This window comes from Ascaphus truei, chromosome 5, assembly GCF_040206685.1.
Source record: "Ascaphus truei isolate aAscTru1 chromosome 5, aAscTru1.hap1, whole genome shotgun sequence".
Taxonomy (NCBI): domain Eukaryota; kingdom Metazoa; phylum Chordata; class Amphibia; order Anura; family Ascaphidae; genus Ascaphus; species Ascaphus truei.
Window position 1 is genome coordinate 170045054 of NC_134487.1, and position 25044 is coordinate 170070097.

General features: G+C 47.0%; 2 protein-coding genes across 2 annotated transcripts in view; one reads left to right on the forward strand and one right to left on the reverse strand.

The window, feature by feature from the left end:
- ADAM9 (ADAM metallopeptidase domain 9) overlaps positions 1 to 18519 on the reverse strand; it is a 96248-nt gene extending 77729 nt beyond the window's left edge. Inside the window, exon 1 of the mRNA XM_075601207.1 lies at positions 18037 to 18519. Coding sequence (XP_075457322.1) covers positions 18037 to 18121 — 85 coding nt within the window. The 5' untranslated portion in view covers positions 18122 to 18519. The remainder of the gene's footprint in view (positions 1 to 18036) is intronic.
- Positions 18520 to 18546: 27 nt separating this feature from the next.
- TM2D2 (TM2 domain containing 2) overlaps positions 18547 to 25044 on the forward strand; it is a 16013-nt gene continuing 9515 nt past the window's right edge. Inside the window, exon 1 of the mRNA XM_075601208.1 lies at positions 18547 to 19594. Within this exon, the coding sequence (XP_075457323.1) occupies positions 19422 to 19594 (173 nt within the window). The 5' untranslated portion in view covers positions 18547 to 19421. The remainder of the gene's footprint in view (positions 19595 to 25044) is intronic.

Sequence of the window (25044 nt, forward strand, 5' to 3'; positions counted from 1 at the left end):
TACTACAGCGTCCGCTGTGGCGGACGCTGCACGGACGAGAGCCCTCCCCGCAATGGCGCCGGGCCCGCTGCGAGGTGGGGCCGCAGCGCTTGCGCGAGAGCTACTCCTGCTCTCAATAGAATTGAGAGCAGGACTCGCGTCGAGCGATTAGGCACGCCCCCGGCGGTTCAGCCAATGAGGGCGAACCTGCCGGGTGACGTCATGGCCGCGCCCCCGTCACTCCTCCGCCACGCCCCCCCCCCCCCGGTCTCTGCTCCTGCAGTGAGCTGCAGACCGGGGAATCGGCTGAACGTGCAGCCAAAAGCGCGGGCGCGCGTTACAGCAGAGAGACTGGGGCCTCAGCCTAAGACATGTGAATGTGCTCACAAGTGATATTTTTATTTGAGATAGATAATCAAATTGTGGTCTTAAAAATGGGACAGACCATAAAATACATCACAGTCGGTCACCTTGGCCTAAGTGGAACTGACCCATTAACCACGTCAGTGTCACTGGGTCACTTTAGTTTTACATTTGACGGATACTTCCAACCATTAACGATGTCACAGCCATTAATTCAATCTGACCCTTCATGGGACTTATCCTTTGACCCATTAAACGTCCCTCGAAGTAGCTCAATTTGTTGCGATGCGGGAAGGACTAAGGCTGGTTCTATAGTGCCGGGGCGTGCTACGCCGTGCGCGCGCACAGCAGTTATAGGTGGCTGAGGTCAGCCAGCGCTTCTACACAAGGGCCGCGAGCGCACGGCAGGGAGCGGGGAGCCAATAGACAGCGGCTTTTTTTTGGCACTCAAGTGTGTGTGTGTGTGTGTGTGTGTGTGTGTGTGTGTGTGTGTGTGTGTGTGTGTGTGTGTGTGTGTGTGTGTGTGTGTGTGTGTAATAATGGTGTAAATAAGATTTAAAAAAAAAAAAAACACACACCCTGTCAGCACTGAGATTCTACACAAACTAAAAGCATGCGGCACGTGCGTTCGCACACGCGCGCACAGCCCCAACCAGTATTCAACGGCCCTACGAGTTTGGAGTTAAATAGTTACTGTATCTGCAGAATAGAAATTCCAGCCTTAAATGCTGTGGTCTAAAAGAAGTCATCATAACAAGCAAATCATTATCACAAACAAGGCAGGATCTGACTACTATTTCATTACGTTCCACCAGCTGCTGACAGACAAGGTCAGTGTAATAAAAACCCCATTGTGCGGGCTTATAAAAACAGATTCTCCTAGTATCACCCTCCCTCCATCCCACCTCCATTTAAACCGCACCCTACTTTACTATAGCAGCTGTAAGAAGCATCTTAAATCCCCAGTTACAATAATACAACTCCAACACCATATTGTACAAATCCGCTTTCCTTCCCCATATTTAGTCCTAAAGGGCAAACTTTGCGGTCATATCAGCTTCTAATACAAGAGAAAAAACAGTCTCCAGCAGCAAAAAATATTCAAGATACGCAATAAAGGACAGCACTCGGCAATGTAACATCTCTAATGGTTTTTAATGTCTGTTTCATAGTATAGGACAGGGGTGCGCAAACAAAAAAGTTTGTGCCCATGGCATAGGATGTCTAACGGGTTCTCAAATTTAGACCCAATATTTCCTATAACAAATCATCCAAAAAATAAAACCCCTGCTGCTCTCGTTAAGAAATCTGCCCTAAATGAGATCCCAATGCCAGCCTGGGTTAGAAGGCAAACTTACAATATTTAAGCCATCCAACAGTAATGATTTGACAAATATTTCTATGGAATTGGAAACTGCAGGATAATTTCTTATTCCAAACTTAATTAAGGATAGTAAAGGGGAAATGATGGATTTCTAATACAACAAATATATTTTTTTTTAACATTTAGGGTTTAAAGAGGCAATCGAAGCGGCCCTTAAAATATATATATATATATTTATTTTAATATATGCAGTCTTTAAATACCTTTATTGAAAAGTAATTATCTAAGCTGCGGATCGATTCGTTCTCCCAGTCGCTGATCAGCAAAAATCCTGCTTCCCAGGGTTCACTTAACGGCTACCTTTCAGTTTTAATAAATCCTTCAATCAGTGGACCTCAGCAGCTAAAATGTATCCTTATACAGTATTACTAAGGTCAAATTGGCTATTGTTACAGTTTGCAGCTCAAATTACTGGAAAATTAGCAACAAATTATCACAAACAGGAAAGTGTTGCAAAGATCTTGCACTGCTGGGGAGGTGGGATAAACCCCGCAATAGAAATCACAGGATACTCAGTATATTAAAACTAATTACAAATGGCCTTAAGAGTTGAATTTAAAAAAAAAATGCAGTAAGTATTATCTAATACTACAAACCCGATTTAAAAAAATTAATAAAAACATGTAGGATATTGCTTGTATTGCTCTTTTAACTATGCCCAACAGTTATTAACTCCATATTTGTGACTGTACCATTCTTAATTAGGCATGGAAGATTACAATTGTAATCCTATTAAATATACATAATGGAAAACACTGTTACAAATGACAGAATATGTACGGATGAGCACTTTTACTGTACTGCAAATTCATATAAGCCGGACTGGTGATTTTACTGGGGGGTTGGGGGCTCAATATGCACATCACACCACTGTAACGCAGACAAAATAGAAGAATTGGAGAAAATAATTTTAAGAATGATCTGTTACTGGTTATAATATCCCCTAAACCAGGAAATTTACCCGCCCCTCTGACTCAAGAAGCCGTGGGTATAAAGAAATGCAGAGTATGTGATACTGAAGCGTTTGCAAAGTCTCATGAACGGAACTAGAGAGATATTTATGGTAACTGTGCAGGAAACAAACTTCTCCTTTTGTAGTAACAAAACACCAGAAACAGTCCAGGAATACAGGGAGTGACAGTGCTGAATGCCACAAATATCCTGCTAATGAGTATTATACGGAGTACATCTTATACACAGCCACCACCTGATAATAAACATGCTGTAACGGTCTAATGATGACTACTATCTCTATACACTTACACCCTTCTGACATTGAATATGCTGCACTGTATAAATATGCTGAGTATCTCTATGAATTCCCACCACATGATTATGCTGCACTGTGCAATTCTGCTGAATCTCTCTATACACTTCCACTTCACAACCAGACGGCAGAGCAAAGCTAACAATTCACCTGGGGCATGGAGGACCGAGTCTGATCAACAAAAGACAGTAGTTAAAGATTTAAAAACTTCCAAAGCTTGCTCTTCAGGGTAATGTGACATGTTCAAAAATAAATAACAATAAAAGAATTTCAAAATACTTACACACACGTGTCACCTTTTTAAAATAGGCAACACGTTTTTTCTTGGATGGCCACATGAGATTGCACCTTTAGTGCATTAAAAGGAGCAATCTTTGTTTTATTTTTATTTTATTTTTTTTTTTTAAGTACATTTTTTTTTTTACATAGGTTTGAAGCAGGGGGTCTCCGGAGCTGAACCGGATTTCAGTTGCAGGGGACCCCCTGCTTCCCGAGATACTTATCGCTGTAGGAGGTGCCGGTATCTCGTAGCCGTTTAAACGGCCTGGTCATGCGGGCCCATAGGAAGCCGAACCCGATGACATGAGTGTCACGTAGACCAGGTCGTACCAACACATTAATACCGGGATTCTGGATTGAGCACACAAGATGGGCAAAATAAATTGTCATTTATTTCCTTTTAAGACAAACACACAATATTCACAATTACAGTCAATAAAACACTAACTGGGATGGGAAAACGAAATCAAATGTCCACAGAAAGGAACAAAGTCTCTGGGCACCCTTGCAAGTGGGTGCGCGATTTGAGTCGTGCGACAGTCCTTGGCTAGGGGCGCAACTTGCCACCCCTATATCTTCGCCGAAGGGAAGGATTTCGTATTGTACTTACAGGATTCGTTCGGGAATCCTTAGCTCAAACGAATTCTGGAAGAGGGGTGCAAATCTTCGTTACGCTGTAGTTAACCCCGCACACTCCGGAGCCGCTGACGCTGTAGCTTGGACGTATCTTGGTAAATCTGAGATTAATCTGACTGGGACTGGGCTGCAGGCATTTTTAAAGGGTTAAGGGTCCTATACCTAACATATACACCCAATCCCCTCGTGGGAATAATTTTCCCCACCTATCCCAGACTTGCCAGTACCTTACAAAAAGGGCAGAAGTTGCTTCCCAATTTGCGCAGAGCATGTGCTAACCTCACACCTGAGCTACTTAGCATACTGGGCCCAACCTCTCACCTGGCAACAGTAAGTCTGGGGTTTGGCTACCAAGTGTGAAGTGCCCATACTTCACACCGGTATCTAGTACTTAACCATATCCCGGCAACCATAACACCAAGGGTCTCTGAGGCTTTTCAACTCCGGACTTCTCTTAGACACTGGGGCACCACCTTAGCAGGATGCCCTTTGAAGTCCAGAGATGAAAAAAACCTCAGCTCATTCATCCATAACATATGGGCATGTTAATGGATTCATTGCCGGACCGGCAGAATGGGTTTCCTGCCTTTGCATTTAAAACACCATTGAAATACAGTATGTTTATAAATGTATGTTCTGCATATGTATGTTCATGGTACATGTGTAACTGACTGCACTCCAAAATTTAGAGTGCTAGCTCTTTCCTAGCGCCAGTTATCCACTTAATTGAATGGGCTCTGTGATGTGGTTTGTGGTTTGACCTATAATTGGTCTGGGTTACAAGCCGGCATACAATGTATCTGTGCTGGCTTTTGATCGGTAACCGCAGACACACGCCAACAATTCAGCTTAAGTGGGTAACAAGACCGCTGGATACATTTTGACAAGAAGGCACTTCAGCTAGACCGCAAACCACTTATCCAATTGACCTTGCGGTTTAGAGGTCTACGGCTTAGGAAGTGATACCTATGCTTCAAAGCAGCCACTTATTCACCGGCACGCTTCTTCACTTAGCGCTTGGTTCAGCGCTAGCAGCTCCCCCTTGTGTCACAAATACAGTTAGCGCATTTCCATTCATTCAGTGTAACTGCAGCTAGCTTCTTAGCTGCAAAACAGGGGCAAAAAGATAATGTAGGGGAAAACATAGGCTGATGATTGCAATACATTTTAACCCCTTCTGTCCAAACACGGTTTAGGGTTAACCAGCCGGGCATAATACCTTTATAATTGGTCTGGTTAACCCTCTCACCGCCACAATGGGTGCTTTGAGGCCCCCATTACATGAACCCCAGCCAGAGCGGCTACAGGCACACCATACAGAGTTAAGTATCTCAGGATGCAGGGAGTCCCCGCAGCTGAAATTATTGGGTGTCAGCTCTAGAAACCTCCAGTTCCCCCCTTTCAAACTATTTTTAAATATACCCCACTTGGGTTGCCTCTTAATTGAGGCCAGGGGGCGTGTTTAAACTTTTGTCACAAAGCAGAGACACAATAATATACACAGATTTGCACATGTGTACGCAGATGCATAAAGAAACCACCCATGCTGGTTCCCGGTTACATTTCAGCATTTAATCATTATGCTGAATTAATGATTACATACGGTGTGACCTTCCATGCATTTAATGATTATGAAGCAACACACTAATTTCTTGTAGGGAAAACAACTGCTTTTTATCGTAAAATCCAGAATAAATAAATAAAATCAGATATTTCCAGAGTACCACAAACCCCGATCCCCCCCCCCCCGTAAGAATACCCATAGGTAGCATACAAACATTAATGGCGGGTTTGTTTTCTGCAGTAAATCTCTCCCCTGTGATGTTCTTTGCAAAGTAGAACAATGGCCTTTGTTCCGAGATGCTCACGAGGGTATTAACACAGATTTTGGCTGCTTGCGAGTTTGGTTTACACAATACATGGTTTAATTAACTGCTGGGAGTATATATCCAGCATACAGGAAGTCAGGAAATCGACAGCAGTCTAACCCTGCAATGCGAGTCCTACTCAGCAAGCAATATAGTATTTGCAGTAAGCCATAAAACCTTGTACGTATGTCTTCATTTATATAGCACCCACAGTGTACTCAGTGCTTTACACAGACAACACTAAGCGCCACAAAAATCAGACAACAGGAAAATAAATCCCTGCCCCGGAGAGCTTACAATCCAAAGTTGTGATTTCTGTTTCATAGTATGAGGTTTAATAGGTTAGCAGATTTAGCCCCAGATAAGTATCTGGGATTGCAAACGGCTGAAAGATTTGCAAATAAAGTGCAGCAATTACATATTTATGGAATTCAAAACGTAGGCCATATTTAAAGCAGCAGTCTCCGCCTATAGCCCTTTTTGTTGCATATCCATTTATTTATTTATTTTTATATTTACTACGTATGATCCCCACTTTCAGACAAAGGTTTTGTTTGATTGGTTTTTTTTTCCGTCTGATGCTTAGATCAGGAGATATTAGTATTTGAAATAATAAGTGTCTGGGAAGTTAAAATGGATGTCTTCTCAGAGCCCAGTGGTCTGACATTACCCTGGTAACCACAGATGCTAGAGACAAAATGTATTTTTCCCGTCCTCCCTTCAATGGCAGTGAACACTGCTAGATAGCTCTGCCCCTTCTGCCAAGGTAGGACAGGAAATTCTTCTGCAGGTATTCCTACAACTACAAGCAGACAGTCTCTAGCTTTTCCCCAGCTACAAAATAGAACGATGAAATCATTAATCCCCCCCCCCCCCCCCGGGAAAGAGAGAATTTTCTCTTATGCTCCATTCTCAGTGACAAGAGATATGCTTCAACAAACCAAATGTATTTTAGCACAAGATCCTGAGCATGGACATGTCATTTGTAAGAGTCGATGAAAGTATTGAAGGAGAACCATACTGCTGCCTTACACCTCTCAGTGGGTGACGGGTGCTGCCTCCAGTGCACAGGACGTAGCCAGTGTCCTTATCGAATGTGCTTTCAACTTCTCTGGAACTTGTTTATTTCTTTGCAATCGTGCAACCTTGGCTTTAGATGCTATTTGCCCTTTTCTAGGCCCTCCTTGAGAGGAACGGGACCATTCACCAAAGCAAATTCAGCGCCGGGTTTAGGGTGGGGGAGGGGGAGACAGGATTTGCACTGTGTTGGGGTTAGGGGTTAGGCATTTTAGCGATTAGGGTCCTATGTTACAGTTATCAACATTACCCAAAATGGCCACAGATTCACCCTCCCCCCAGACTCCATGGGTCATCAGCGGCACCCAGCTGCCCTGGGGCCAAAGAGCAGTGGGGAAACAGTCTTAGACCCCTCTTTGAAGAAAAGAGGCTATAAGATTTTCTGAAGCTTTGCACTTGTGTAAGTAGCACTTTAAGCATCTGACACCAAGGTTATGCAATCTCTCTCTCTTCTGGTTTCCTGGGTTTGGGCAGAATGAGGGGATCACAATACCTTAGTTTAAGTGGATCAATGATACACTGGTTTGAGCATTATTTTGTACGGGTGAAACGTTTAAAAAAACAAAAAACACTACTGTACTTCTATGACAAAGCCTGTTGTTCACTGATTCTTCTAGCAGACGTTTGAAAGAACACAGTTTTCCACGTCAATTGTACAAGTCTCTGCAGAAGACGGCACGAATGATGGCTCCATTAGTGCAGCTACTGTAGCATCAAGGGCACATCGGGTCTAATTCGTAGTGTTAATCTCTTGACTGCTTGCGTGAATCTGAGGAGATTAACCGTGGCCAGACTTCTGTCCAGTAACGCTTTTAAACATGCCACTTAAACATTCATTTAAAGCTGCAGTTCAGTCTTTTTTTTTTAATTTATTTTTATTTATTTTTTTACTTCAATAGTTTCATGTGTGCAATCTCTAATTACCTAAAGACCTGTATAGCTGCAGGTCAATTCGTTCTCCATGTATTGATCGGCGAAATTTGGTGACATAATTAGTGAAGGGATTTGTTTATATTCTGCTTCAGTCCGTCAGTGGAAGCTCATGAATATTCATTAGCACTCCTGCACTGACATGTGCAAGAGGGAGGGCAGTGCTGACAAAGGGGTGTGCCAGGGCTTGTGACAGGACATGAAGGGGCAGTGCCTTAGCAAATGCTTTTTAAAATAATATACAAGAAAATTGGTCTTACAAAGTTGTTTTTTTTAAAACAGAAAATGCTAAAAGTATTTTTTCTTACTACAGAACTGATTTATTAAAAAAAACACATGCAGGATATTGACTGAACTGCAGCTTTAATTTAGGTTTAACCCCTTATCAAGGGAATGGAAGAAAGAAGATCCAACGCCACTGCTAGTGACAAATCCAGGCTACTTCCGGGTTGGTAGAAAAAACATTATTGGGACATTACACACACATGGCTACACCACGATCTCCCCCTCAACGCGTTTCACCCTATAGAACAGTGCTTCGTCTTGGACTAAGCGCTGTTCTATAGCGTGAAACGCATTGAGGGGGAGATTGTGGTGTAGCCTTGTGTGTGTGATGTCCCAATAAAGTTTTTTCTACCAACCCGGAAGTGGCCTGGATTTGTCACTTGCAGTTGCGCCGGATCTTTTTTCTTCCATTCAACTTCCTTGAAGGCTGCACACTGGCAAACGGAGGACAGAGGAGAGCAGGACGCAGATCAGAGTGCATCTAGAGGCAAGGGATTTCCCTCCCAGCCCTGATTCTTTTAGACGTCTTTATCTGCATCACCCAATCCGTTTCCAAGTTACTTATTGACACCTATGGGTGCGGAGACTCTTTACCTGAGCGCAGGACAGTTTCTTGCATATCGCTTAACCCCTTATCAAACCTCCTATTGCATATATTTGACTAGGGCATCAGAAGTGAGATCATGACATTTATCGATTCGATCACTCACCAATCAAGAAATTACAGCCAGATGCAGTGGTGACTCTGCATGGACATTGATTTATTTTTATTTTTCTTGCTGCAGCAGCGTTCTTAGAAAATCCGTGTCTCTTCAATAAATTGCTGATTAATCCCCAAGTTTTTAGACCCCCTCTCGCACTCGAAGGGTTAAATGACAAAATAAATTAAATGGTAGAGAGGGTGTTGCATGGTTCAAAGCTATTTGCTTTTATGATGCTCTGTGTAATGTACAGGACCTTGAAATGGCGCAAGTAACGCTGCAAAGTGCTAAGCAAATAGTATTAACTTCAACACAACTTGAATATGGGGTCAAAGTCAGAATGGGAAAAAGAGGAAGACGTGACACGTACACCAGGCAGAAATCACTAAGAACTTTGCAGGGGTTTAAAATTAAAATGTAGATAGAGAAATGGGCATATACAGTCCGACTTCTGGACAGAACATCTGGCCGACCAGCGGGTGGTCAGAATGACAAATGCAGGGGGCTATTTGTTTCGTGACGGAAGCCGGGGGTACCGGAATTTCCACACCTTTTTATTAGTCATCAATAAGAAACTCCAGTCATTGGGAATGGAGCGGAGATGTTACATGGAAGAGGACATGATTTTCTATGACCTTTCCTTATTTAAAGCATCATTATTTATTGTAGTTTAGATTTGCATTGTTTTTCTCAGGGTTCCTTCCCCTCCCTCCTTCTCCCCCAATAAAACCATCACTGGATACATAGGGGGTGATTCGTGAAACTGCTATTGCACAGAAACTCCCATTTACTTCAATCGGCACAATGAGTTTCACCAATAATTCCTATAAAAAGGTGGATAAGAAGGCAGATAAACGGATACACAGATATACGCACAGACAAATACCCAGGTACGTGGATAGACATCAATAAAAATAAATTGGATTGATACATCAGATTATTGGTGGGCAACAGACGGCTCTCAGGAGCTTCACCTGCGCCCCCCCCCCTCCCAAACGTTACCTACCCCAGTGCAGAGGGAGCGGACATGCTGCTGGGGTGGATCACAGTTTCTCCCCGCTCCCTCAGCTGCTTAATCCCAGTGCGCTAGCAAATAGTGTCCTAGGCTCTTTGAGGGCTCAGCTGCCCTTAGAGCACACCACGTTGCTTAGACAGTGAAAGCAAGTAAGAGTGATATTGAGAAGTGTTATATACATGTACAAGTATATGTTGGCATTTACTAAAGGCAGAAGCCATTTAACCAGCAGGCAAGGTAAATACTGTAAGAAGCCTGTACAGCTTTCTTTTCTATAGGGAGAAGGAGTGGCTCAGTCAGTAAAGACACTGATTGATACTGAGATTGTTGCAGGGGAGCCTGGTTCAATTCCCGGTGTTGGCTCTTTGTGACCTTGGGCAAGTCACTTTATCTCCCTGTGCCTCAGGCATAAAAAAAAAAAACATAGATTGTAAGCTCCACGGGGCAGGGACCTGTGCCTGCAAAATGTCTCTGTAAAGTGCTGCGTATAACTAGCAGCGCTATACAAGAACATGCTATTATTATTATTATTAACCAGTTGCCAGGTAAGTAAAAGGACTTGTTCACCCGTATTGAATAATCAGCCTGGTAAAAAAGGGAATTGTTCAGTCTAAGTATAATATGCCAGCCTAACCTTTAACCCAAGCAGCAGTAATACTTTTGTAACTAAAGCCTTCTCACTCACACCCCACACCTCTGCAATGCCCTTCTCCTCAATATCCGACTGGCAACCTCTCCATGCACCTTTAAGACGATTCGTAAAAAAACATCTCTTTAATGAAGCATTTGGGTAGCTCCACTGGCTGACACTATACATATCATATACACTGACATTGGCCTCTTGCTGACGCACTTACCAGAACACCCTCCTACTGTCTCTGTAAGTTCTCCCTACATACCACTTAGATTGTAAGCTCGTCGGGGAAGGGACTCCTTTTTCTAATGTTACTTTTATGTGTGAAGCACTTATTCCCATTATGTGTTATATTCAGTGTTCGACAAACCTATACATTTGCTCGCCCCGGGCGAGTGGATTTAACCCCCGGGCGAGTAAATATTGGCCCAAGCAGCACACGTTTGGTACTAGGTGGCGAGTAGATTTTTTTGTGTGGCGAGTAGATTTTTTGGTGATTTGTCAACCACTGGTTATATTAGTATGTCCCGTGTATAACGGCTGTGAAGAGCTATGTACATGGATGGCGTTATATTAAGATATACATACATAGCCAGCTAAATAAGGGAGGTTATAGAGCAGGCTGCTGGGTAAATAGACACTTTGTTTACCTACTTATTAAAACTTAATAAACACTAACAAAAAGAATGAACATGGCAGTAATTGAATTTTACCTTAGTCCATGTTTATGCAGCCTATACGTTAATACATACGTGTATAATATACAGTACCAATTATAGGTTATTATTTGTCAAACGTTTATGTACTGAAATTCTACAAAATAACATAATAATGTGACTGGGTCATGTGACTGCTTAGATGTATAAAAGTAACACTACTATAAGGGATGAATTGACAGGGTTAGCATTGGCCTCTTAAGATGCATCTTAAGTAAGAATATATATTAGTTAGACTATAGTTTGACTAGAGGTTGACTGGGGACGGGACCTAATGCAAACTCTTCTACACAAGGCAACAAACGGTGAGCTACTCTGACCACATTATGATCCCATGCTTGTTAGCCTGCACACTTACACCCCCTTTACATGTTATTTTACTGCAGCCTCTCCCAACACTGACTGTACACAATTGCCTCCCCCCCCACCCTCAACAAACCCTGAATAGGCCCTAGCATTGCAATGCAGCAAAACATTTTGACAAGAAAAAGGCACACCTCTGCTGTTTAGTCTGCACACACTCACTTGGCTCACAACAGCGTTATGCAGCATTACCTACCTCTGTGATAATGAACCTGGTATGTATCTCAACATTGTTCTTTCTTGTGGCCTCATGGAAATGTTACTCTCTCTCTATCCGCTACAAACTCCTCCCTCCTGGCCCACACCCAACATCACCATACACCCTGTGTTATTCAAAAGCCTTGCACTATCTACTGAACGGTGGTGGAGAACTCTAAAAACCAGCACACCAACCACCGCTCACTCTAAATCACAAATGTAAAACTTTCAAAATAACTACTCCAAATTTCTATTCATACTGTTACTCTCTTTAGCAGGTGATATTGAACTTAACCCAGGCCCTCCCTTTTCAACTCTGTCCCATACCCCTGAGAATACCCCCTTCAAATTCCAAAAATGCCTAGCTGTCGCCTATATAAATATCCAGAGCCTGTGCCCAAACTGAATGAACTAAGGGCATGGTGCCTTATGCATAAACCCAAAGTCATTGTTCTCACAAAAACATGGCTAACTCCTAAAACCCTGATGCAAATATCGCCATTCAGGGATACTCCATTTCTAGGAAAGATAGGTCAAAGAAAGGAGGAGAGGTTTTATTTTATATATTTGCCTCCCCTTTTCTAAGCCTATCTTGGTTGCTGGCATCTACCAACCCCCTAAAGCCCCTCTACAGTCCCTGACTGATATCACCCAGTTTCTTGGCTCCATTTCCTCTCTGAATGAGAAGAGTGAGCTGCTAGTTCTTGGGAATTTCAACTACAATTGGCTCGACCCTAAAAAACACAAAATCCAGACACAACTCAAGTCACTTAACCTATCGCAACTCATATCCCAACCCACACGGACAAACCTGAAATCTCACAACCATTCCTTACTAGACTGGATTCTCTCCTCAAATCCCAGCACCATCCAATCATCTGGCATCCTTCCTGACATTTTCAGTGACCATGCAATAGTGTACTGTGTACGGAAAATTAAACCACCCCAATCAAGCCCTAAAGTTCTCCTCACTAGAACATTTAGAAACTTTAACCCACAACAGTTTCTGGCTTATCTTAACCAACTGCCCTTGGCACAGAATCCACTTAATTCCCGACCCTGATTCTGCGCTCGACTATTTCCAATCAGAGTTCTTAAAACTCTGTGATATCCATGGTTCACTACGCAGAATAAGGCCGCGCTTATAGTGCTGGCGACGGCGATGCGACCGAAGATGTCACCCGTCGCCAACGGCAAAAGTTATAATTTAACTTTCAGCGACGTCGCTAGCAACGGGGTCATTGATTGGTTCGGAGACAGTCATGTGGCGACAGTCTCTGAAAAATCAAATTTCTCCGGATTCCAAATTTTTGGTCGCTCCGTCGCGCTTACTATAAGCGCTCGCGACGGAGTCCATTGTTTTGTTGCGACCTCAGCCTAAGGCTGTGCTTATAGTGCCAGCGACGTCGCTTCAAAACAATTGTATTTATGCCGTCAGTGATGACGGCGCTAACAAAATCCTTGAAATCACTAGAATTTGATTTTGCAGAGACGGTCTCCCCATGTGACTGACTATAAGCCAATCACATAGCCGCTCTGCCTTCCCCATTGCCGACGTCATTCCCCTTGTAGCCAGAGACGTCTCCAAACCTGACTACAACTTTCGCAATGGCGACGTCATCGGTCACGTCGCCATCAGTATAAGCGCAGCCTAAGAGTATGGGGAGCCCACCTTCTGTGGGTTACAACTGACCTTATAGCGCTCTACCAGTTCAGGGATGCCTTGTGGAAAAGCTACAAAGTAACTGGCACTACCAAGAATCTTAATCACTATAGTTTCCTGCTGAATATGTGCACAAGGCAAGCAAAGCACGCAAAAACACAATATTACTCTGACAATCTCCTCCAGAATACATCAAACCCAGCTAACTTCTGGAAAGTTATCAACAATATATTCTAGCCACCAATACCCAAGTAACAGCACTAAGGAGGGCATAACACTGAGAAATCCCATTGACATTGCAAATGCATTCAATGATTTCTTTGTGGGGTGTGCTACTAACTTATTAGTGAAACGCAACCTAAACCACAAATATGAACCACATTCTGGGAGTACCTCTATAGCCCAACCCTCTCTCAACACTGCTCCACAATTTTCAATTTGTCCCAGTATCCAAAGAGATTACACAAGCGCTCCTCAAACTAAAACTAAGCAACCAATGTGGACCTGACTTACTGCAATCTAAGTTCCTAAGACTTGGTGCCCCAGCCATTGCCAAACCAATTGCTTCCATAGTCAACTCTATTCTGTCTGCAGGCCATATCCCCAAGACCTAGCAAACTGCCAGAGTTGTCCCAATCTTCAAAAGTGGGGACAAAAACACTGTCTCAAACTACAGGCCAATCTCCCTTCTCCCAATCCTATCCAAAGTCATGGGGAAAAGTGATCACTCCCAATTAAGCGATAACTATACCAAGACAAATTTCCCTAGCCAATTCCAATCTGGTTTTCGCCCCAAACACTCCACGGTAAGTACCCTGCTAAAAGTTTGCAATGAAATCCAGTGTGGAATGGAACAACTCACTGGTGCAATATTCCTAGATTTTGCAAAGGCTTTTGATACTGTTGATCATGTTATCTTATTTACCAAACTCCAGTGCTCTGAAATAGGGAAGCATGCTTTAAACTGGTTTCATTCCTACCTATCAGGTAGATCCCAACATGTGTCCATCTCAGGCTCTAACTCCAACCCCTTGGATATCACCTGTGGTGTCCCGCAAGGCTCTGTCCTGGTGCCCCTTCTCTTCTCGTGGTCATTAATGGTCTTCCTACAGCTTGTAAGGGAGCCTCAATACACATGTATGAGGATGACATGGTATTATATGCACACAGACCCAGCCTCTCAGACCTTGAACACGTACTTCAATCTGACTTTTTGAGACTCGAAAATTGGATTTCCCAAAACAAACTGTTTTTAAACACTAACAAGACTGTAACAATGGTATTTGGGACCAAGGCTACATTTTTAAAGCTTCCAATGACTGAGCTCCAGATCAGAACCAACGCTAAAACCACCATAACTCCTGTTACTAGTTTCAAAACTTGGGCATATGGTTTGAATACCATTTAACTTTCAGGATGCACATCGATACCCTGACATCCAAAACCTATGCCAAACTAAGTGTACTTTACAGGAACAAATCCTCCCTAAGGCCTCGGGCATAGACACTTTACCCGTGCAGAGGCGCGCTGAGGCTCAGGGAAAGCGGTGCTTTCCCTGGCCTTAGAGCGCACGCCATCCATGGGCGTGTCTGGGGGCGGGCCAGTGACGTCACGGAGCTGGTTCGCCCTCATTGGGCGAACCGTTCACGTGACCGGCCCTGCGCTCCGGCGAGCGCCAAATCTAAAATTTAGGTAAGGAACACGCTTCCGCAAGCGTGCGGGAGCCCCTGCTAAAGCCGCTCTCATTGCGGCTGCAGGGGCTCAGTGCTGAGCGTGAGCGCGCCTCAGCAAGGCTGATCCTACTATGTCCCAGGCCTAAGTCTGCTGGTCAGAAAGCGTATCGCACAGCAGATGCTAATGCCAATCATCGACTATGGGGACATATTATACGGCTCGGCAGCCCAAACCCACCTTTGCAAACTTGATACCCTCTACAATTCAATATGCCATTTTGTTCTCCAATGCAACTACAACACACATCACTGCGAAATACTCAAATAACTAGATTGGTCATCACTTGAGTCTAGGCGCAAAGTCCATCTTTCCTGTCTTGTCTTCAAATACTTTCTGGGCAAGCTACCCGCCTATCTGAACAAGCTCCCCGCCTATCTGAACAAGCACCCACCTATCTGAACAAGCTCCTCGCCCCTACCACGTGCAGCACTTATTATGTGAGATCTGACTCCAGAAGACTTTTCATGGTCCCAAGGTTCAGCAAAGTATCCGGCCGCTCCTCCTCTTACCGTGCACCTCACAACTGGAACAATCTACTGGAGACTCTCACAGCCTTCACCAGTTTAAGGGCTGTAATATAGTGTGTGCGCGCGTCAATGATAATTGCAGGGTATAACCCTGCAGTTGCTATACTTCAGACGCGCACGCACGGCAGTGAGCGTTGGCGCGGCAGATCTGGGAAAATACAAGAAAGTTGTAATTTCGCACTGCTGCCGCGCTGCGAGCCAATCACAGCGCGACCTGACGCTGTGATGTCAGAGCCACGCTCCCTAGCTGCACACACCACCACGTGCGCTATATTAACTAAACGCACACACCATGTGCATGCGCAGCGCCAGGCCCACACTATATAACAAGCCTAAGTTCTTTCAAAACTAAAGCTGTGTCACATTTTAACCTGGTCTGTAACTGCTACATACGTCTATAATATATATATACTAGCTGAGAGACCCGGCGTTGCCCGTGAGTTACATTTAGCGCTAGGAAAAGGGGGGGGGGGGAAAGGAGGGGAGGGGGGAGACGGGGGAAAAGGAGGGGAGGGGGGGGACAGTGGACAGGAGGGGGGGGACAGAGGACAGGAGGGGGGGGGACAGTGGACAGGAGGGGGGGGACAGTGGACAGGAGGGGGGGGGACAGTGGCCGGGGGGGGGGGGGGGACAGTGGCCGGGGGGGGGGGGGGGGGACAGTGGAAAGGACAGTGGACAGGAGGGGATGGGAGGGGGGGAGAGTGGACAGGGGGGGGGGTGACAGTGGACAGGGGGGGGGGGTTGACAGTGGACAGGGGGGGACAGTGGACAGGGGGGGACACAGTGGACAGGAGGGGGGTGACAGTGGACAGGAGGGGGGTGAAAGTGGACAGGAGGGGGGGACAGTGGACAGGAGGGGGGATGACAGTGGACAGGAGGGGGGTGACAGTGGACAGGAGGGGGGGTGACAGTGGACAGGAGGGGGGGTGACAGTGGACAGGAGGGGGGGTGACAGTGGACAGGAGGGGGGGTGACAGTGGACAGGAGGGGGGGGTGACAGTGGACAGGAGGGGGGGAGAGTGGACAGGAGGGGGGTGACAGTGGACAGGAGGGGGGGGGCAGTGGACAGGAGGGAGGTTGGTTTGCTTTAAATTGACGGGTCCCTCCTCTCCACTCCCCCTGTATCTTTCTCCGCTCCTGACCCCCCCGCCCCCCCCCCCCCATGTGTAGCTCCGGTACCCACTCTACAGTGTCTGAGACACAGTGTAACACACGCACACACGCACACACGCACACACGCACAGACACACAGTGTCCCACACACACACACTGTAACGCTGTCACACACACACACACCTCTCCTTCTGGTCGCCGCCATCTTAGGTAGTCCGCGAGGGAGGAAAGGGGTCCTTCCGTCCGCCGCCATCTTAGGTGCCGCGTGGCAGCGGTAGGCTGCCCTGGCCAATGCCTGTCCCCGCGCCAGGGAGGTGAGCGGAGGGAGCGGGAGGTGAGTGGAGGCAGCGGCAGGCTGCCCTGCCCACTGCCTGTCCCCGCGCCGGGGAGGTGAGTGGAGCGGGAGGTGAGTGGAGGGAGCGGGAGGTGAGTGGATGCAGCGGCAGGCTGCCCTGCCCACTGCCTGTCCCCACGCCGGGGAGGGAGTTGAGCGGGAGGAAGGTGAGTGGAGAGGGAAGTGAGTGGAGAGGGAGGTGAGTGGAGAGGGAGGTGAGTGGAGAGGGAGGTGAGTGGAGAGGGAGGTGGAGGGAGGTGAGTGGAGAGGGAGGTGAGTGGAGAGGGAGGTGAGTGGAGAGGGAGGTGAGTGGAGAGGGAGGTAAGTGTGATGGGGGGGAGAGGACAGAGAGAGAGAGGTGTGTGTGTGTGTGTGTGTGTGTGTGTGTGTGTGTGTCCTTTGACCCGTCACTCCGCCTCAGGCCAATGAGAGGTGTGCGGTGGCAGGCCCAAGGGACCAATGAGATTTCCCCTAGGGACACCGGACATCCAGACAGGCATACAGTGCTTTCAATTATATATAGTATAAGAGATATATATATATATATATATATATATATATATCTAACTGTGCATGCTATGTCTTGTATATAATGTGTACCCTGTTCACTTATGTAACTGTATTTGTAACCATGTATTATTTGTCATCTTAACTCTATGCCAGAACATACTTTAAAACAAGAGGTAACGCTCAATGTATTACTGCCTTGTAAAACATTTTATAAATAAATAATAATAACGTGTTGTACTGTATAACTGTCCACATTTATAAAGCAATGGTAAATGATAATGTCAAATAATAAATTGTATGCTTTCCAATGTATATGAATGTGTATATATTATAATAACTGGGGTAATACCAACAAAAGAAAAAACTAAACATAGAATTAAATGTTATTGTAAGATAATAATAAAACAGTAAGAAGAATATTAAATGAAACAGTACTAAGTAATCTTGGTACAGTCCTTACCCAGAGTGGCTGTGCAGAGGATCAGCAGGTAGGTCCCTGTGAGGGTGGGATATATCCAGGTACCAGCCATGGGATATTTACTCATCTACATATAAATATCTAACTTTCCCCTCTGCAGGTCACAAGCTCATCGTTCAGCCCCCCCAAGTCAGAGATCTGTGTCCCCTCCTCTGATATCAGACCCCCCCAACAGTGTCCCCTCCTCTGATATCAGACCCCCCAACAGTGTACTCTACTCTGATATCAGACCCCCCCAACAGTGTACTCTACTCTGATATCAGTCTCCCAACCGTTCTGCACTACCCTAATTTACATCAGACCTGCCTCCCCTAAGACCAGACCAGACCTTCTGTCCTTCTACCAGGCAGATCACTACCTGTATGTCCCGCCCCAGCCTGAGCCCTGCTTCCATGGAAATACACACACTGCCTGCCCCAGCTCAGCTGATCACTCCCTGACCTCAATATGCTCACTGCGCAGGCGCGCACCGGCTGCTTCTTACATGCACTAACCTAACATGCCTGAGCTTCCCAGCCTGCAGCGCCTTCTGGAATGCTCCAGCAGAACGGCAGCCTAGCTGATCACTTTCACCCCATATGGCTGGGAAGGGAATCAGGGCACCTATATGGCTTTTGTCATGTAGAACAACATGGTTTTGTTTTATTGTATGACGTATTACGTTTTAATGACAGCCTATTAGTTTGCTACATTTGCCCTAATGTTGCTGTTGTTTACAGTTCAGTGATGCAGCTTGCTGCTCTTCTATAATAGTCTATGTAAGGGCATAGACAACCAATTTAAAATAAAATACTAGCTGTCACCAACCCCTTTTTTGCATATACTTTATTGCCATCCCTCAGTAATGGCTAAATTGTAAATCCCCGGATTCTGAGCTATAAAGAATTATATTAATGACTCCACTTTGGATGTTAAAATGGATAGCCATTGGCACAGAACTATGTGTGTTTTTTTTTATACAGTACATATGTGTGCCCTCTTCTCTTCTAACTTATTTATCAGTTTATTCAGGGAGTTTCACGTTAGCTTCTTTATTTTGTTTATTTCCTTTTGTTATTGCAACGTAGGCCTAGTAGCAGTGGCAAAGCCTGCTTGTTGCCATGGAGACAGAAAGCCGCATCGATCAACCAGAGTGAAACATCTTCATTGGACATTACATACCTGACGTCAGAGGGACTTTTTCTATTGGTTAATGACGCGAGGCATATGTAGTCTGGTTTCGCCATTTTTAGTCTTCCGCTAAGCTTCGTTGTGATTGGCTGTGACGTCGGCTGCTGTTATACCATTGGTCAGATAAGGTAGTGGCGGAAGAAGCCGCGTTGTGCCCGGTGTAGGCCAGTGCCGGAGTTCCGTGCAGCGGATTGAAAATGCGGCGGCTGCCGCTCGGTTACCTGCTGCTGGGCGGACAGGGGCTGCTACTTACAATCTCCTTCATCTCCTCGCAGAACCACACCGGCCCCGCGACCTCCTCGCAGCCAAACAGCAGCTCGGGTCCGGAGGTCAGAGACCCGCGGGGACCCCTGGTGCTGTGCGCGTTCATGTGAGTGTCGCTGTGATTGTGTGCTACTAGGAATAATGTCAGTGTGACACTTTAGTGACAGAGGGTGTAAGTGTGACACTGTGTGTGTGACACTGTGTGTCGTAGAAATGTGACACTGGCAGAGGCTGTAAGTATGACACTGTGTGTGTATGTGACAGAGTCCAAGTGTGACACTGTGTATGTGGCAGAGGGTGTAAGTGTGACACTATGTGTACCATTGTGTGGCACTGTGTGTGTGTGACAGGGTGCAAATGTGACGCTGGTGTGTGACACTGGGTGCAAGTGTGACAGAATGTATGTATGTGACTGGGGATGTCAGTGTGTGTGACTGTCAGTTTGTTTGATAGACTGTGTACAGGTCTCCTTCCATGTACTGTGAGATTTTGAAATCTACGCACTATTATATCTGTAACAATTAAAGGTGCAATCCATCATGGCCACCTAGAAAACCAACTCATCTAAAAATGATAATAGCAGTGATTTGGTTGCTTTCATTTTGCGGGGGTAGTGGGGGGAGTATAATTGCTCATTGCATTTCGTAAGGGCCTCTGAATAGAAAGTGCTTGTTCATCAAGTGTTTTCTTTACCCATAGCCCACCCTGTCCTTATCAGAGAACCAATAAAGATGGTCACTTAGTACCCTTAAACATGTCACTGCCATTAGTACACTTTGGTCCGTGGAGGGACCCTTTAAAGCAGGGGTGCACAAACTGGGGGTGCAAGATTTTTCGGGGGGGGGTGGAGGACAGCGTTTGCAGAGGTCCCACGCTCTTCCCAAAGGCATTTAAATTAATACCGGGGGATCGTGTAAGGTCTCTGCAACTTCACTTACCTTGTCTTCGGCAACGCAGCATCAAATAACGCCGCGGGGTGACGTCACGTGATTTGGGGAAGATGGGGGAGGGAGAGCAGGCAGGGGGGCGCAGTGGGGAAAGTTTGCGCACTCCTGCAGAGAGTTACAACCTCTTCCAATAAGTTACAATACACACACTGCCCTGTATTGAATGATTTATTTTCTATGTTATGCTGCCCTCTAGTGATCATTTGAGGAGTCCACCATAGCATTAGTTACTGCTCACTATATGTTTTCTGCAGCCTTGGGCCGCGCTTATAGTGCCGGCGACATAACGTCGCCCGAAAACAAACGCATTGTCGCCACCGCGTGCGCTTATAGTAAGCGCGACAAGGCGACGCGATTTTTTTTTTGCAGCCGGGAATATTTTATTTTTTATGGGCTGTCTCCTCATGTGACAGCCCCTGAACCAATCAATGGCCTAGTCGCCCGCGACGCCGCCGCCAGCAAAATACAACTGCCGCAAAGCGAAATACAACTTTCGCTATAGGTCACGCCACGGTCGCAGGCACTATAGGCGCGGCCTAAGGCTGCGCTTATAGTGCCTGTCGATGTCGCTCCGAAACAAATACATTGACTCCGTCACAAGCGCTTATAGTAAGCGCAACGGCGATGGAGCAACGTTGCGGTGGCTGGCAGTGGGGGGGTCGGCGGGGGGGGGGGGGCTGGTAGCTGGCGGGAGTGCCGTTGAGTGGCGGGGGCCCGGCGCCTGGCAGGACTGCGGGGGCTGGCGGTGGCAGGGCCCGGCTGCAGGTCACAGCAGTTACTGCCGCACTGCAGGCACCTCTCAATCCCATAATGGCTGCTCGTGCGCGCGCCGAGCCTCCCTCTCATGCCAGAAGCTTAGCCCAGCTGACTTCCGGCGCTGCCGAGAGACCCGGCACCGGGTGCAGCGTTTTATTATTGGGGGTGTATTTTTATATGTGTTGGGGGGGGGGGGGGGGGGCGTGAATTTTTATATGTATTGGGGGGGGTTAAGTAAAAGTGGTGCACTAAAAACATTTTTTCGTGGTAGATGCGCTATGTGTTGGGGGGGCCTGCTCCTTTCATTTGTCCTGGGCCCCATGATTTCTGTTGGCGTCTGTGTGTCTGTGTGTCTGTGTGTCTGTGTGTCTGTGTGTCTGTGTGTCTGTGTGTCTGTGTGTCTGTGTGTCTGTGTGTCTGTCAAGTGAAACACACTGTATGAACAACTTTAAAATAGTACATTCTCCTGTAATTTAAAGTAAAAGTACTGTAAATTCAGCATACAAACAGAAATTACAACCCCTCTCCATTTCAGCCCTCCCCCTTGCTCTTGTCCACCCCCAACCCCCTCTGCCTTCCGTCACTCCCCTTGTAGCAAGAGACGTCTCCCAAACTCAAATTACAACTTTTGCTTGGGCTACGGAGACGGGAGACGTCATCCGTAGCTGTAGCCGGCACTATAAGCGCAGCCTTAAGCGGCGCTACGTACTGCAGAGCGTTTTTCTCATGAGGAGATTTGAGATTTTTGGGTTTTTTTCACACTACGGCCGCATCATATGATTTGCATGGCCAGTCAGTGCATCTACAGCAAACCAGGAAGTGAAGAACTGTGCATGTCTCCCTGCAGTAGCGCTACAAATCTCCTCTTCTGCATGTGCACTTGTAGCACAGCTACGATGACGTCACCGGATCGCTTTGCAGCTCTGCAGTTTTTGGTATAATTGAGGCCTTGGGCCGCGATTATAGGTGCCGTGACGTCGCTCGCGCGAAACATGTACTGAGGTCTGTGGCGGAGGTGTGGCCGTGACTTCACGTGAGCGGTTCACCCCCATTGGCTGAACCGCGCACATGTGACCCGGCCATCATGTGGCAAAGACAAAATTATTTTGTCTTCTCCAGAATCGCGCAGTCGCACGCTCTATGAGCGGCCTCATAGAGAAGAGGTTTGTTGCTCGGGCCGCGCGTGCACTGCCACTATAATCGCGGCCTTGGAGCTGAACAGATTGTTGCTGTTGCAGGTCAGGGTTAGGGTGAGTCCCCAGTCAGCACTGTGGCACGTGCGCCCGGCGGGGGGCACGTGCGCCCGGCGGGGGGCACTGCGCTACTCCGCGGTCTGAGGGGAGAGGGAATGTTTGCGACGGGAGGGGGAGTGGCCATGACGTCCCGCGGCTGGTTCACCCTCATTGGCTGATTGCCGGCAGGGGCGTGGCCACGCCTCCGTCGCAAATGCTGATCTCAAATTCCCCTGCCTGCCTGAAAACCTGCCTGCCTGAAAACCTGTCGCGCACCGCTGGGGAAAGGTGTGCGACAAGGTAGGAACTGGGACCGGCCTGACTGAGGGGGTGTGCACTGTGCGATCAAGCCCCACCGAGGCGTGCGCTGTAGTAGTTACTGGGACCGCAGCCTTAGCAGTCTTCCTTTCAGAGCTGCAGAAGAAGCTCTCACCCCCCCAATGCATGGCTGGCCTTGTGGCAGTAAATGGGGCTCATGATTACTTATTTGATGCAGGATGTGTTTGTTGCTTGCTCTCCGGTCCTATATGCACTTGTTGTTGTTGTTGTTGTTGTTGTTGTTCTAGAAAGCAATATCTTTTCACGTGTGTGTTCAAAATATTAAAACAGATGATACTTAGACAGAATTCAGTGCGTAGTATAAAACAAAATCTAAAATGTATGTATGTCTTTATATAGCGCCATTAATGTATAGCGCTTCACAGTAGTAATGCACATGACAAATAACACATCATGGGAATAAGTGCATCAGAAATAAAAGTAACATTCTGGAAGAGGAGTCCCTTCTCCGAAGAGCTTACAATCTAATTGGTAGGGAGAACGCACAGACAGTAGGAGGGCATACTGGTAAGTGCGTCTGCAGGAGGCCAAGCTTTATGTATCGTATTAGCCACAGTGCTACTCATATGCTTCTTTAAGCAAGTGTGTCTTGGGGGCTTCCGGTGACGTCACCAGATATGGCTGCGTACTAGGAGAGCTCTGTGGACCCCTGTGAATAATTATATAAATAAGCGCCTTCTCCCCAACTATCACATCACCAACCCCGGTACCTCGTAAAGCCCCAGAGAGACCGGTCCCGGCGAGCCGAAAATCAACATTGGGAGACCACCCTGCGAGGAGCGGGCCCACCGGAGCGAAGGAGCAGCGTGGCACCATCTGTCCCGCGTGGTAGGAAGCTGGAGAGTCGGCGGTGGACAGGGACGGAGCTCCCCCTGCCTTCGGAACGGTAGGAACACCCGCCGCATCCTCCCGCGGCCGCGAGGAGGGGGATATAAATAAATAAATAAATACCGAACCGGAGGGGAGGGAGAGAGAGCGCGAGCGGAGCATCTGTGCTGCGGGTCCCCGGCAGCACCCGGCAGCATAAATAAATAAATAACAGCCGAACCGGAGGTGGGGGAGAGAGAGCGCGAGCGGAGCATCTGTGCTGCGGGTCCCCGGCAGCATAAATAAATAAATAAACACCGGACCGAGGTGTGGGAGAGGGGGAGCGCTGAGAGGGGGTAAGCCCTGGTGGTGGGGCAGAGAGAGAACAGCGGCCATCTTGAGAGGGCCCCACACACAGTCACCAGCACCACACAAGGAGTGCTAACAGCAGAGTATCCCTAACACTGCTGGAGGCACTGAGTACCACATCATTTCAGCTACCCAGACACTACAGAATAAATAAATAAATAACTCTACCTCATTCCTCCACAACGTCCTTGCGTCTCGCCCCCCCCCCCTTCCCCCTGGATCACCGCCCCTCCCCCAACGCTTACGGCACCAGACAAACATTCCCAGAAGGAAGAATACCGCGGCAATGCAGTCGCGACAGAAAAAAGCCTCAACCCCAGCGGTAACTAAATTTTTTCCGCCGACGCAGAGAAGCCCAGGCGCGACGCCTGAAAGCCAAAGCGGCACCGACGCACGCGGCTCCTCCACCACCGCAAGCGACCGTCACGACCGGGGAGAGGTAATAACAAAAACATACCTCGAGGATTTCATGACATCCCTCCACAACAAACTCCATTCCTCACTGCAACATGACCTCAAGCTAGCCATCACGGAGCTCAAGGAGGAGATATCAGGCCTCACCGAGAGAACCACCGAACTTGAGACAAAACAGGGAGAGACTCTCCAGAGGCTAATGGAGGCCGAAGATGAAGTATTTCGGCTGGGGGAAGAAGTTACGAGCCTAAAAGACGCGATAGAGGACCAGGAGAACAGGGACAGGAGACAGAACCTGCGGATCCGTAACGTCCCGGGCTGTTCTCCCTGATCTCATCCGACCATACCTCTCGGAACTTTTCTCCTCCCTATGTAACGATTTGGAACTCAGAGACATGGAGATAGACCGGGCCCACCGGGCCCTTGGCCCCAGATCAGAGGATCCGAAAAGAAGAAGGGACCTGATTGTCAAATTTCACAGTTACACCACTAAAGAAAGAATCCTGACAGCCTGCCGAGAAAAAGGCGATATTACTTTCCAAGAGGAAAGAATACAAGTCTACAGTGATCTATCCAGAATCACCGTTAACAGGCGAAAAGAAATCAAGCCCCTAACGCTGCTCCTGAGGGAAAGTGGCGTTCGCTACAGATGGGGATTCCCGTTTAGACTGACGGCCAGCAGAAACGGGAAA